Below are 13,567 nucleotides of genomic sequence, written 5' to 3'. Positions count from 1 at the left end.
TTTGATTTTACATCGAAAAATAATGTTGAAATTTTTTTGCGTTCTATAGGCACTTCGATTTAAAAAAAAATCAGTATTGATTCAAAAACTCATAACTCGGTCAAAGATTGTTTTGCCCGTTCTGGAAGTTTCTGAAAAGTAGTCCTTATCCATACCTACAACTTTGCCGAAGACACCAAATCGATCAAAAAATTCCTTCAAAGATCCAGATTTTTGAATTTTCATATATCATTTTTGTATGGGCAGTATGGGCAATTTGCATGGACAATTATATGGACAAATTTATGATGCAAAATGGTTTCTCTGGGTATAACGTCATGATTCGAATTCCCGGACGCTTCGAAACCCGGACACTTCATCTTGTTTTATCAATTATTTGGATATAAGTTCGCATTTTGAATGTCAAAACTGTGTTATTTGATGAATTCTAACACCAACTTTTATTTAAAGTTTGTTTGAACGCTGTAGTTAGTGCCAAAACAATTAAATACAATAAAATCATAAGTTTACCAAAAATGCGAAACATTTCACTTGAAATATTTCATAGGCGTTCGAAGCACCGGGAAGGCAAAGCAGAAATTTATGGTTTCGATTTCCTTAAATTCTAGCAAATTTTTAATATAAACTATCGATTGTTTTGATGTTAACAGCTTATTTGAGACCTAAAGAATGCCTTTCACTAACATTTCAGTCCAAATTTGTGCGATTCATGAGTAAAATCGAGTGTCCGGAATTCGAAGCAAAAGTGTCCGGATTTCGAATCAGCTTTTATCAGTGTCCGGGATTCGAAGCACAACAAGACATCTTAATTTTAAAATTCTGAAGAAAAATTGTTAGAAAAGACATATTTTGCATGCATTTTCTTGAAACTTACTGTTTATACTACATCCTGATGATATTTCTACATTTCCAACTTATTACATGATTTTTTGCCAGCTATAACAAAAATGATATGCTACTAAGTGTCCGGATTTCGAATCATGACGTTACCGAAGGCACCAAAAAAGTTTCAGCCGGAGCCGGATTAAAAAATGCAATAAAATCGAATGACCAAAATCTTAGAGAATTGTGCTAAGAATATTAAGAGTTTTGTTAGTTTTGATTACCGAGAATTTTCACCAAGATTTGATTCCAGAATTCTATTTAAATTAATGATCCTTTATCTAAAGTAGATTGTCTTTTTAAATCAGATGGCAAGCAGAAACGCTATCATGGCGATGTTTGGTTTGACTTGGAAATATTTGTATGTTTTGATTGTTTTCGCGGATGAAAGTTTGTGTAAATTGTGACTAGGGTAGGGTAGTCATCAATGAGACACTTTTGGTATTCAACTTTCAAAGATCTTTCTAATTTTTTCATCAGCATGTTTTAATAAGCTTTTTGTTGCATTTTATTTCTTTTAATGTGTTCCAACATTCACCAAAATATGAGATCGATCCGACCTCTATAGCCAGAGTTATTCAACTGTCTCATTGTAGACGCACTTGGCAGGAAAAATGAGACAGGTGGGGAACAATGAGACACTCTTCGAAAATCAATACTTTTCTAGTAAAACATCATGTGTTTGTATTGTTCCATTGCAGTTGACTTGCCTTGAACATTTAAGAGCAATTTTGCCAACATAGAACTTTAATTAACAAAAGTTATACTAAAAAGTATGTAAATTTTGTAAAATCCAAATATTTATATCAAATAACTTTGTATTATAGGTTAAATGAAGTTTAAGGGATACAAATATGCCAAAAATCACTTTCAATTAATGTTTTGAAAGATTTCCATAGATTTTGAAAAGTTTAATGAAGAAAAATCGAAGTGTCTCATTGTTACCCATGGGCTGAAATGAGTGGGGAACAATGAGACAGCCCTGGATTCTGGGTATATTCTAAATTTTGGCCAAACCTAATGAAAGGACATTGTAGCCCAACTCAATCCCTATGGAACGTCGAAAGAAATTTGAAGAAATATTAGTTTTGGTGTTAAGGGCAGCCTACGAGCGAAAAAGTAATTTTTGTCCATAATTTACTTTTACACCCCAGAATCAAACATTTATAAATAACTTTGCAAGGGAGCGTCCATAACCAAAGCCACTATTATGGCAGACGTGTATCTAGTAGACACACCTTTCCCCCAAATATGACCCTGATTGGTTAAAACTACGACTTGTGAGAGCCATTTTATCATTGTTCCCCGTGTCTCATTGATGACTACTCTACCCTATCTCATAAACGCATCGAATCGTGTATAAGTAGTGATAAAAAAATATTACACTCTAGAGAAAATAACCCTTATTTTATAATTTTTTACGTGCTACAATCTGTTGAAATAAACTTCATTTCCAAAAAAATGTAAAATTAAGTCAATATTTAAATCCAATAAGAACTATTTCTTTTTTCAAGCTGTGAATATTTTCAGATTCAGATTCAAAAAGTTTTCTATAAATTAAAATTTAATTGTGTAATAGAAAAACTGAAACAATGCAAAATTTTATAAAAATGTTAAATTTTTTCGTTCAATTTCAAAAGGCTCAACACATGTTGATAAGTTTTATACTGTTGAAAGATTCCTGAACAATTATTTCTTAAATACCTAATATTTCAATCCTAAAAGTACAGTATACATCTTAAAACTGAAAAAATATACTCAAATTTCTAGTGTTTTTTCTTTTTTTTTTTTTGAAAAGGTACAATAAACTATTGTGTTTCATATGTTTATAGGACCAATTAAAAAAAAACTCTGGATTTGAATTATTTTCAAAAAATATATATGCCACTTTCTTCGTCTCATAATTTAATAATCATTTCTAGATTTGTCCCTAAATAATTCAAAGCGATTACATATTAACAAAAAAAAAACGTAACTTGGTGGTGATTGGTGCCTTCCTCGCACTAATATAGTTTAGACAGGGTTGTCAGATTTTCAATCTATTGTTCTCATTGGAAAGTTCTTTTGATTATACATCCAACGATGGGTTGCATGATTGGTCCGGTCGTCATTTTTATCAAAATATTTGAGATCCGCATCCAAAAATTGTGTAACTAACACTTGAGTAGTAATAACTTTTGATAGGGTTGTCAGATCTTTAATGTTTTGAGATTGTTGGAAAGGTCTTTTATATACCTTTAGTCAAAATCGCACAACTTTTGAAGTACTTAACTAAACTTTATAATTTTCAATAGCGACTTATGAGACTCCAAGACGGATGGTACCATGGAATCGGTTCCGGAGTGGCCACAGATGCCCTGAACCAACCCAATAGTCACAGTTAATGCCCGTAGAATGCAACTGGAAGTAACTCGCTAGATGTTACCGTTTGGAAGATACAGGCCTTCAAAGTCGGGGCCTCAAAAGGATTAACGCGTTAATTAACGACGTTAATTTAACGTGCTCTATTCACGTTCACGTTAAGATCAACGTAGGCTCCGTTCGCGTTCACGTTAATTTTAACGATTAACGGACGCGTTAACGTTAATTAACGTTTAACAGCACTGGAAATTCTCCGCCAACCCACACGAAATCAGAAAAAGTTGCCCCGACTTTTCTTCGATGTCCTTGAAACTTTGTTCTAAGGGGTAATTTTAGTTCTTGATCACGAATTCGAGGTCCATTTTTCGATATCTCGTGACAGTAGGGTGGTCCGACCCCTTTGATTTTTCAGGATTTTTACTAAGACACGTTTTTCAGTCATTTTTAGTTCGACACCGTGTAGAGATAGAAATTTAATGTTAAAGGGAATTTTATTCAAAATTGGACGCAAATCAAGTACTCAAAATTTCCAAAAATGTATTTTTTATTGAAAAAATACCAACAATGTTTTAAAAACTCTGCCATTTCTCGTTACTCAATCATGAGACATGTCATTTTATGGGAAATTTAATGTTATTTTCGAATCTGCAATAACCCAGAGAGGTCATTTTTTCATTCAGAACAAAAAAATCATTTTAAAATTACGTGTTTTTTGTAACTTTGCAGGGTTACTATTTAGAGTAACAATGTTTTACAAAGTTGTAGAGCAGACAAAAACAAAAATATTGTTGATACCTTCTATGAACGGTTTGTTGATAGAGAGCATCAACAGTAGAGTGTTTCATTAGGGTGGAATCGAGTTATATGGGAAAATTGAATATGATCAAAGTCAAAGTGGGTCTCTTTTAGGGTTCCAAACAACCTCTCAAAATATAGGAGCGATTGGTTAAGCCCACGATTGGCGCAAAGCGAATGCAATTTGTATGGAAATTACTAATAGGAAAACTTTCATTTTCACATTTTTGAATTAACTTTTTTTTTTATTATTTTATGAAACTAACACCGTAGGAGTAAAGCCCTGGATGTCCTGAACAACTCTCCCTACGACAGTACGGTGCTAAAGTGCGTCATAAAAAAGATACTCAATTTTCAAAAGTAGTGCCAACATTGCCAAATGAACCATGAACTACAAAACAATCATGATTGTTTTTATATTTTGATGAACCTTACGTAAAATCGTTATGAAGAAATGTTCAGAAGCCATTTTTTAGTTAATTAGGTACTCAAATAAATTATAGTTTTTGAAAGTTTTCGGTTGACTTGGTAGTGTAGGCAAAAATTATTATTTTTAACGATTATCTCAAAATGTCTCGCTTGAACGCTTCGATCTTTCGTTAGATGCAATTTATCATCATACTGTCTTGGGGAGAGTTGTTCAGGACAGTAGGGCTATACTTCTACGGTGTTAGTTTTATTAAATAAAAAACGTTACTTAATCCACCATTAGGTGGTTGGTGCCTTCCTTGGGTAGTCAGATCTTCATAATTCTGGGCACTTTTGTGCTTATAATTTTTTATTGGGGTGCCAGATCTTCAATCTTTTGAACTCGTTGAAAAGGTCTTTTAATTACCTATCCAACGACAGGTCGCATGAAAGATCCGGACAACGTTTTTATCAAATTATCTGAGATCCGGCCTCTAAAAAGTTCATAAATAACACTTAAGTGCGTATAACTTTCGATAGGGTTGTCAGATTTTCAATCTTTTGAACTCGTTGAAAAGGTCTTTCAAATACCTTTCTAAAAATGTATAACATGACATGGTTTCTTACAAAAACCACCCTTTTTACAATCTTCTGGACTTTTGTTAAAATCGTTTTTTTAGCATAACTTTTGAAGTACTTAACTAAACTTTATAATTTTCAATAGCGACTTATGCGACCCCAAGACGGATCGAATGAGACCAAAACGGTTCAAATCGGTTCAGCCAGAGCCGAGATAATCCAGTGCACATTTTTTTGATCAACGTCCCACCACACACACAGACATTTGCTCAGAATGTGATTCTGAGTCGATAAGTATACATGAAGGTGGGTCTAGGAGGTCAAATTTAGCAATTCGTTTTTTGAGTGATTTTATAGCCTTTCCTCAGTAAGGTGAGGAAGGCAAAAAAACATAAGTTTTCTAAATTCAAAAATGTGAAAATGCAAGTTTTCCCATAGTAATTTCAATACAAATTTCATTTGATTTGCGCCAATCGTGGGCTCAACCAATCACTCCCAAATTTTAGGAGGTTGTTTGAGACCCTAACAGGGACCCAACAAATGTGTTGCTGAAAAAAACAATTTCTGATTCCACCCTATTTCATAGTCCCATTAATTTTAAAAGTAATCTCAACTTTCTCTGCGTGTGTACTGCCGTTCTACGCATAATTGGAGCCTAACATTTCAAAAGGGCACATCACTTTTGTAAACAATATTGTATCCCTTTTACTCAAATGACAGTTTACATAAGGTGTGAAAGGGACACACTCTTGCCTAAAAAAGTTATGTGCCCTAATGAAATGGCAAGCACGAATTGTCCCATGTCATTTTTTGACGATTTTGACTTTATGACATTTTTAAGTTTAGTTTGACGTGTTCTTTAAGAAAAACACATAAAATCTGTAACTTTGTTCGGAAACTCATTAAAAATAACACTAAGTCTGTTTGTCCCAACGTTAAACTTCTAAGCATAATTGTCCCACCAAATATTTTCTTACACGGAATAATTAGTTTTACGAAGCATTACGTCTGGTTTACCCTTTTTAAAGCAAAAGAATCCCAAATAAGGGTGATGAACAGCTAACGGGGGCGATTAGGGACACATACGGCGAATAGGAACCTACGGGACAATTATGCGTAGAAACACAGAAATCGGTCGAAAAATTTCGAGTTTTTCTCAGTTGCACTTTTTTGAACATGAGACAATTATGCGTGAACGGCAGTGTAGCTCGTAATAATAATTCTCCATCGAAAAAAATTACATGTTTTGGCCAAAAGGTCACACACTATCAATACTTATTCGTTTTTCATAGGTCAAAAATCGCGATGTTTGAACTTCAAGGGCCTGCGTTACATTGCTAACCATCAAATCCAAAGGTTGATTTCGACACACGTTCGGCACATAGATTGTCAGGAGAATTGAACCTTTCCCTATGAGTTTTGCAAGAACCAACTGTGTTGCCGGTGCCAGTACCGAGTGTTGAACTTTCAACGAATTGAAACATATTGATATTAAGTAATTTTAAATAATAGAAATGAGCAAATGACACAGTACTATAAATTAAACAATAAATGTGATTAGATGCAGGACGCAGCTTTTCAGCGAACGCCGTTCGCTTCGCAGCCGGGAACGAACACAGTTGTGTGCGAGAACATAAAAATTAAGGTGAACAACACAAAACGAAACAAGTTAAAACGGGGGGTGTCGTGTTGTGTTGGGGGTGTGTGGTAAAACAAACAATTGTGTTGCGCGCGGCACGTGATAATTAGCAAATTGGGTGGTGGTGATATTTCCAAAGGGTCGAAGTGTGATTGCAGTTAGTGATGATCACCCAACATGGACGGACGTTGTTTGTCGGAGGTGGCTGTGTCTGTGGGTTGTGCTTGGGAGTGGTGAGACGACTACAAACGTATTCACAACGTGATGTGCACGATCGCAGAGATCGTGTTGCGGCGGGTGGATGATTCTAAACACACGCACAAACACACACACACACAGAGCTCGCCCACGGAGTCCGCTTCGAGGAGGGAGTTTCCGCAATTGAGGTGATGTTTTGCTTTAAAGCCGATAGGCGACAGAAACGGCGGTCAACAGCAGCGGAAGCCTGAAAGATGAAGATCGAGTTTCGCACGTACCTGGAAGCTTTTTCGTCCGGAACGATGCGTTCGTGATCATCGATTTGGACACGGTCACGGTCGTGGTTGCCGGCGTCAGCGCCACACTGATGCCCATTGGACCGTCACTTGGTTGACCTGCGCAAGAAAGACACAATTAATTCAATACATTTCGCCAAAAAACAAACAGCACAACTCACCAGAAGGATTGGCGTGCAACGAGTTTCGAATCGCGTTCGTCACCAGTATCACCTCCGGCAGCATCTCGTAGCAGGCCCGCTGGTGCAGGTCCTTCACGGCCTCGATCGCCGCCGACGCGAATTCGTTGAACATGGCAAAGTAGTTGGCGTGCGCGAGTTCCACCAGGAACTGCGAACTGACGGCGATCCGCGGTAACGACTTGGTGCCGGCGAGGGTGGGCGAATTCGACGCACCACTGCCCGGTGACGAGGACGAGGGTGGCGAGGTCGGGTCGGTTCCGTAGGACGCGCGCTGCACGTGGCCGATCTTGGCGAATCCCTGCGTCGCCAGCTGGGACGTGGTCTTGCACAGGTGGTACAGGGCGGGTTTGCGGATCTGGTTGAGCTGCTGGTTGTACGTGAACAGCAGCGCCGTCATCACCTTGAGCCGGTTTTGCGCGTTGATCGACTCAATCGAGGGCAGCGGGCCCCAGCTGATTTCCTTGTTGCTGTTTTCTTCCCAGCGGCGCAGATCGCTCGGGAGGAGGCTTTTCTCCTGCAATGGAATAGGAGAAAATCATGAATAAATTGCCCTGAGTTTTCACCAAACGTTGAAAATAATTATTTAGAGTTAGACCATTATATATTTTTAAAGTTTTAGCATAATATTATGCTAAATCCCCGAATTGCGCTCAAACCCCCAAATAATGTTCCCCAGAAATAACACTCTTATTGGCGCAAATCGGGGAAGCTTTGTTACGGGGTTTTGGCGTACAAAAACATTTTATATAAAGGGTCATCCATAAAACACCGGTAAGGAGCCATCCACAAATCTGGATATCCAAGAACTCCCACAATTCGTGGCCTGGATATCTACATCAGGGGTGCTCAAAGTTTTAGAGTGGCGGGCCAAATTTGAAGTTTGCATAAGCTTGCGGGCCAAATGTGAAAAAATGTCTATTTAAAAAAAATATGGCGTTATTTCAAAGTATAAAAGTGTAAAATAAATATATCAGCTGCAGTTTTTTTTTAACTGCAGGTCTTTTTTGGACATTTTCGCTTAATGTTCAAAAGCAGGCAGTTAAAGATAGTTAAAGTAAAAAAATGAAGATTAGACTTTAAAATAGGAAAAACTGCGTGGAAGAATTGAATAAGGATTTCACAAGATAGATATTCAATAAATATAACGAAGAAAAAAGTGAACGGAAATTAAGAGTAGTAGGAGAAAAGTCAAATAATTCGAAACAATGTTTTAAATTCATAAATTCTTTGAAAAGGATGCACTGCTCAGGATTTCCCGGACGCACAAAATCGTGAAACCGAGTCTCAATATATCTATTGTCGCGCAGAAAACTGGACTAAACTAGAAGCGGCTTATTCAGGATAATCCTTCGCCGACAAAATATCACAGCAACAGCATCCACTTTTGATAACGATTTACCTAACGCTCACTTTTTCTCACGATTTTCCATTTATCGCGTTGAACGGTCCGAATTTCACTACTACAAGATCGAAGCTTGAATATCTACCCCCTGTGACAAAACGAGATGGCGATCCCCTGCGATGAAAAGAGGTACGATTTTGACTTGCATCCAAGTTATCGCAGAAAGTTTTATGCAACCTATGCCCATTGAAAAAAATGTCTCCGGAACAACGGAAAATGGAACAGCGCTGCAGCAAATGTCAAATGGCATGAAAACCCAAATGAAAACTTTTTTTTTTAATTCGATTTTTTTGTGGATAATCGTCAAAATTAGGCAAAAACTTCACTTGATATCCAAAATATGAACTTTAAATAAAATGCTAACACCAAATTTACACCGCAGAGTCACGCCAACTTCGCAAAAATCGTATCGAAATGTAGAGCAATAAATTATCGAACCGACGCGTTTTCGTAAACAAAGAATCTCTCGCAGGTCTTTTTTGGACATTTTCGCCATTTAAATTCTGGAGAACAGAATATTAAATTTTTCCAACAGTTTTATTCACTAGTTAAATTTAAAAAAATAAAAAATAGCAGAAAAATAGCAATTTTCATGTCTCCAACCAACAGTGGTCTAGGTTGATGGATGTTTGTTAATTTTGTGACTGAAGACAATCGTTGTTGAACAAATTTAATGAAAATGAAAATAGTCTTTAACTGAATTCACTTATATTTTCACATTTTTTTTTTGTAAAAATATTTTAAAACAGGTGATTTATACTTGGATAAATGGAATATTTTAAAATATAAATCGTTGCAAAGAAATTATTCCACCAATTTCAATAATATTTTAATAAATTTTCGACAGCCTGAATAACCCAAATGTCATAAGTTGGGTGGTTTATAAGTGCAAAAAAAAAGTGGGGCCAGCTCATTAAAACTGTTGCGTCATGACATTTCAATTAATATGGAATACCTATATTTTTGCTGTCTTTACAGTTTCCACTTCAGTAAAATTTGAACGTTTCATAACTCATTTGATGAAGTTTTTGACGAAATTAACTGTTTTCAATCACATTCACACTTGTGAAACTGTTTCAAAACGATAGATTTTTCAACAAAAAAATCTGTTTCGTATATTCAGGATCAAAGTATGGATAAATCATTAGTTATATGTTAACAAAAACTGAAAATGTTCACTAAACATTAATTTTAAGAATTATGTGACAGCTTTTTTTGTGATCTTTCGACTGTTGTATTGACCGACTGTATTTTTTTACGTTTTATATCAAGTTTTCAAAGAAAAACATTGACCCTTGAAATCCACAAATTCGGAACACTTTTTTTTACGGATGTAAACAAACTTTGGTTCTTTCCACGAGTACATAATTTTTACAAAATAATGACTTCACACACTGGAACCAATGAAACTCAAGCTTAGTTATGTTTTATGAATGGTCTGATAACTTTTTTTGTGAAAATATCTGTTAAATTCAGGTGTTCCACAATTGTGGGAGGCACAATAACATCCCACAATCATGGAACAGGCAATTTGCAAGCAGTGTTTTGCAGCTCTTAATAAAAAAGTCTCGAAATTCAGTTTTTTGTTCAAAAAGAACTACTTTTAGTAGTGAAATAACAAGAGAATGCCCAAATAAAGGTCCTAAAAATATAAGGATCGCCAGAAAAGATGCATTTGGCATGCTATTCACTTGTTATTGGCTCGTTTTTATTTTATTTTTTTGAACAATCATTTTCTTATTATCAACAAACAAATTTTTTTTTTAAAGATTTCAGGCACGGGATGAAATTGCGTACCTTCTTCGGTAAAAGGAAACCCTCCCAAAAAAATTTGAGCCATTTCTTTTTCAAGGTTTTTTCAGATTCTTTTTCAGAGATTTTTTTAAGGGACCAATAAACTATTGTCTTTCATATGTTTATAGAGCAATTCCAGCTCAAATCAGGAATTTTTCTGGTACTTTTGTACCCGACCCTCTCCGATTTCAATGAAACTTTGTAGACATGTTATCCTAGGCCTATATAAGCCATTTTTGTGTATATGGAGCCAATAGGATATATAGGACCTTATCAAAAAAAAACTCTGGATTTGAACAATTTTTAAACCAAAATTTGGTTGTAAAAGCCCGATAAACTAAAACATTTTTTTGTCCCTATTTTGGGTCTATTGCTCCTAGGATTCGACAGTCAATGTGCCTATTTTTGACCCACCATGCCACAAATTTTTGCCGAAGCATGCCACAAATCAACATGAGAATGATTGATTTAGCTAGTAACAGTTAAATTACGTGCATAAGTTGCATGAGCATCTTTTTGTGTCATTTATTTATGAGCTTTAAACAAAATTAAACAGCCAATTAATTAACCCGTACTACGCGCGTAAGGACTTTGAGATGTGAAAGGCGCACACACTCAGTCACAGTTTGTAAAAGCTTCAGTCTTCGAGATTAAGAAAGAAACTTTGATTAGGAATTTAATTGATAGGTGGCAGTTTAGTGATTGTGTTTTTTTATTGGGTTATTATGGTCCCACTCGTGTGGATCAATCGAACCGCGCACTGGACTCACAATCCAGAGGTTGCCGGTTCGAATCCCGCGGCGGGCGCTCTAAAATTCTTTGTGTAAATATGGGTATTCGGCGCCGTCGCTCCGTGCCATACTTTCATACACTTAGGAGCCCAGGGCGGCGAAGTCCATGTAAATAAAAAGGAAGACACTAGTGGTTGGTACTAGCAATGGTGGCCGACAGCTATAAAGTCAACTTCGCGAACAAAAATATAACGTCATGATTCGAAATCCGGACACTTAGTAGCATATCATTTTTGTTATAGCTGGCAAAAAATCATGAAATAAGTTGGAAATGTAGAAATATCATCAGGATGTAGTATAAACAGTCAGTTTCAAGAAAATGCATGCAAAATATGTCTTTTCAAACAATTTTTCATCAGAATTTCAAAATTAAGATGACTTGTTGTGCTTCGAATCCCGGACACTGATAAAAGCTGATTCGAAATCCGGACACTTTTGCTTCGAATTCCGGACACTCGATTTTACTTATGAATCGCACAAATTTGGACTGAAATGTTAGTGAATGGCATTCTTTAGGTCTCAAATAAGCTGTTAACATCAAAACAATCGATAGTTTATATAAACATTTGCTAGAATTTAAGGAAATCGTAACCATAAATTTCTGCTTTGCCTTCCCGGTGCTTCGAACGCCTATGAAATATTTCAAGTGAAATGTTTCGCATTTTTGGTAAACTTATAATTTTATTGTATTTAATTGTTTTGGCATTAACTACAGCGTTCAAACAAACTTTAAATGAATGTTGATGTTGGAGTTCATCAAATAACACAGTTTTGGCATTCATAATGCGAACTTATATTCAAATAATTGATAAAACAAAATGAAGTGTCCGGGTTTCGAAGCGTCCGGGAATTCGAATCATGACGTTATTGCCGGTAGTTGGAGATTCGGGAGACAACTAGCAATTTGCTACTAAAAAGTTGACGAGAAATATGTTTATTCCATTTATCCTTTTCAAAGGGAAAAGTGGAATTTTTCTTGCCCACCAAAATTGAGCTAATGACAGCAAGTGTCATTCCCGAGCAGACGGAAATAACGCGGAAATAACATTTTTTGATATTTGAAAATACTAGGCCAATAACATTTTATGTTATTTATAACAAGATTAGTTATTCAGGGTGACCACTCAAATCCCATTTTTAAATTCCCGACTTTCCCAGAACCTCAAAAAATAGGTATTTCTTATCTGAAGAATGATTTCATTTCAAAAACACTTTATAAAAAGTCAATATAAACTATTGGACAAAATTTTAAAAAAATCAGGGTTACATACATGTAAATCAGCAAACATGTCAGAGGTTGCTTTGAGCACAAACTCAAACTTTTTTTTTAAATCTGTTTTCAGTACATTAAAATATGCATTTTCAACTAATAACAAAATAAATTTGAAGACATTTGGTTGTATCATTGCCGAGATACAGCTATATGAAGTTAGCATTTTCAAAAAAGGGTGCCACGATACCTCAACGCTGCCTTGACCAAATCGGCTAAAATTTTTGGTGAAGCCTCGTTAAACCGGTCCTGTGTGCATGACGAAGGCCGATTTTCAAAAAGTTTATTTTTAAAAAGATAAAAATATTTTTATGTTTTTCATATAAAAAATCAAAAGTTTTTGATTTTTGTATTTTTTTTTAAATACAAAATTTCAAAATCAGGCTTCGTCATGCACACGGGATATGTCTTGCGAGTCTTCACTCCAAATTTCAGCCAATTTGGTCTATCCCATCTCGAGATATCGTGGCACCCGTAAATCAACTCGGTGTTCAGAGAAAAATGCTCGCAAAGTTTGACAGTTCGCTTTACACATGGCAAAATTTTCAGCTTAAATCGTCTGTAACTTACTTTAATCATAAAATATCTTCATGGAACTTTCAGGAGTGATTGAAAATCATCTTTTGAGTTGATTTAATAAATTTCTGTAAAATGAAATTTTGTGATTTTCTACATGTATGTAACCCTTTAAGTAAATAAATATAATTTCAATTGTTATTTTTAAAACAACCAAACATAAAGTTTTTTTGAAACTTCGTTTCTACTGGCAGTGAAAATGATGATGACAAAAAGTTAAAGATAACAAAATTTTAAATTTTATTCTTATGTTTACATTTTTTTTATCAAATCTTTAGATATCTTTTCACTTGATTAAAGTTATTATTTTACAAAATTTGAAAATATCAATGAATTTGTTTAAAAGATGTTTTACGAAGAATCCTTCAAAATTTTATAAATTTTGCTATTTAAT

At 35.4% G+C, this 13,567-nt stretch overlaps 1 protein-coding gene across 3 annotated transcripts in view; it reads right to left on the bottom strand.

The window, feature by feature from the left end:
• LOC120422625 (hyccin) overlaps nt 1-13,567 on the bottom strand; it is a 57,650-nt gene that overhangs the window by 27,199 nt on the left and 16,884 nt on the right. For all 3 annotated transcript variants that reach the window (XM_039586119.2, XM_039586118.2, XM_052709334.1), the window contains 2 exons: nt 7,320-7,854; nt 7,141-7,257 (listed from right to left, as the gene is read on the bottom strand). In XM_039586119.2, coding sequence (XP_039442053.1) covers nt 7,141-7,257; nt 7,320-7,854 — 652 coding nt within the window. The remainder of the gene's footprint in view (nt 1-7,140; nt 7,258-7,319; nt 7,855-13,567) is intronic.

The sequence above is a fragment of the Culex pipiens genome, chromosome 3, assembly GCF_016801865.2.
Source record: "Culex pipiens pallens isolate TS chromosome 3, TS_CPP_V2, whole genome shotgun sequence".
Taxonomy (NCBI): Eukaryota; Metazoa; Arthropoda; class Insecta; order Diptera; family Culicidae; genus Culex; species Culex pipiens.
Note: the sequence above shows the minus strand (reverse complement) of the source record. Positions and strands in the feature narration are given on the sequence as shown.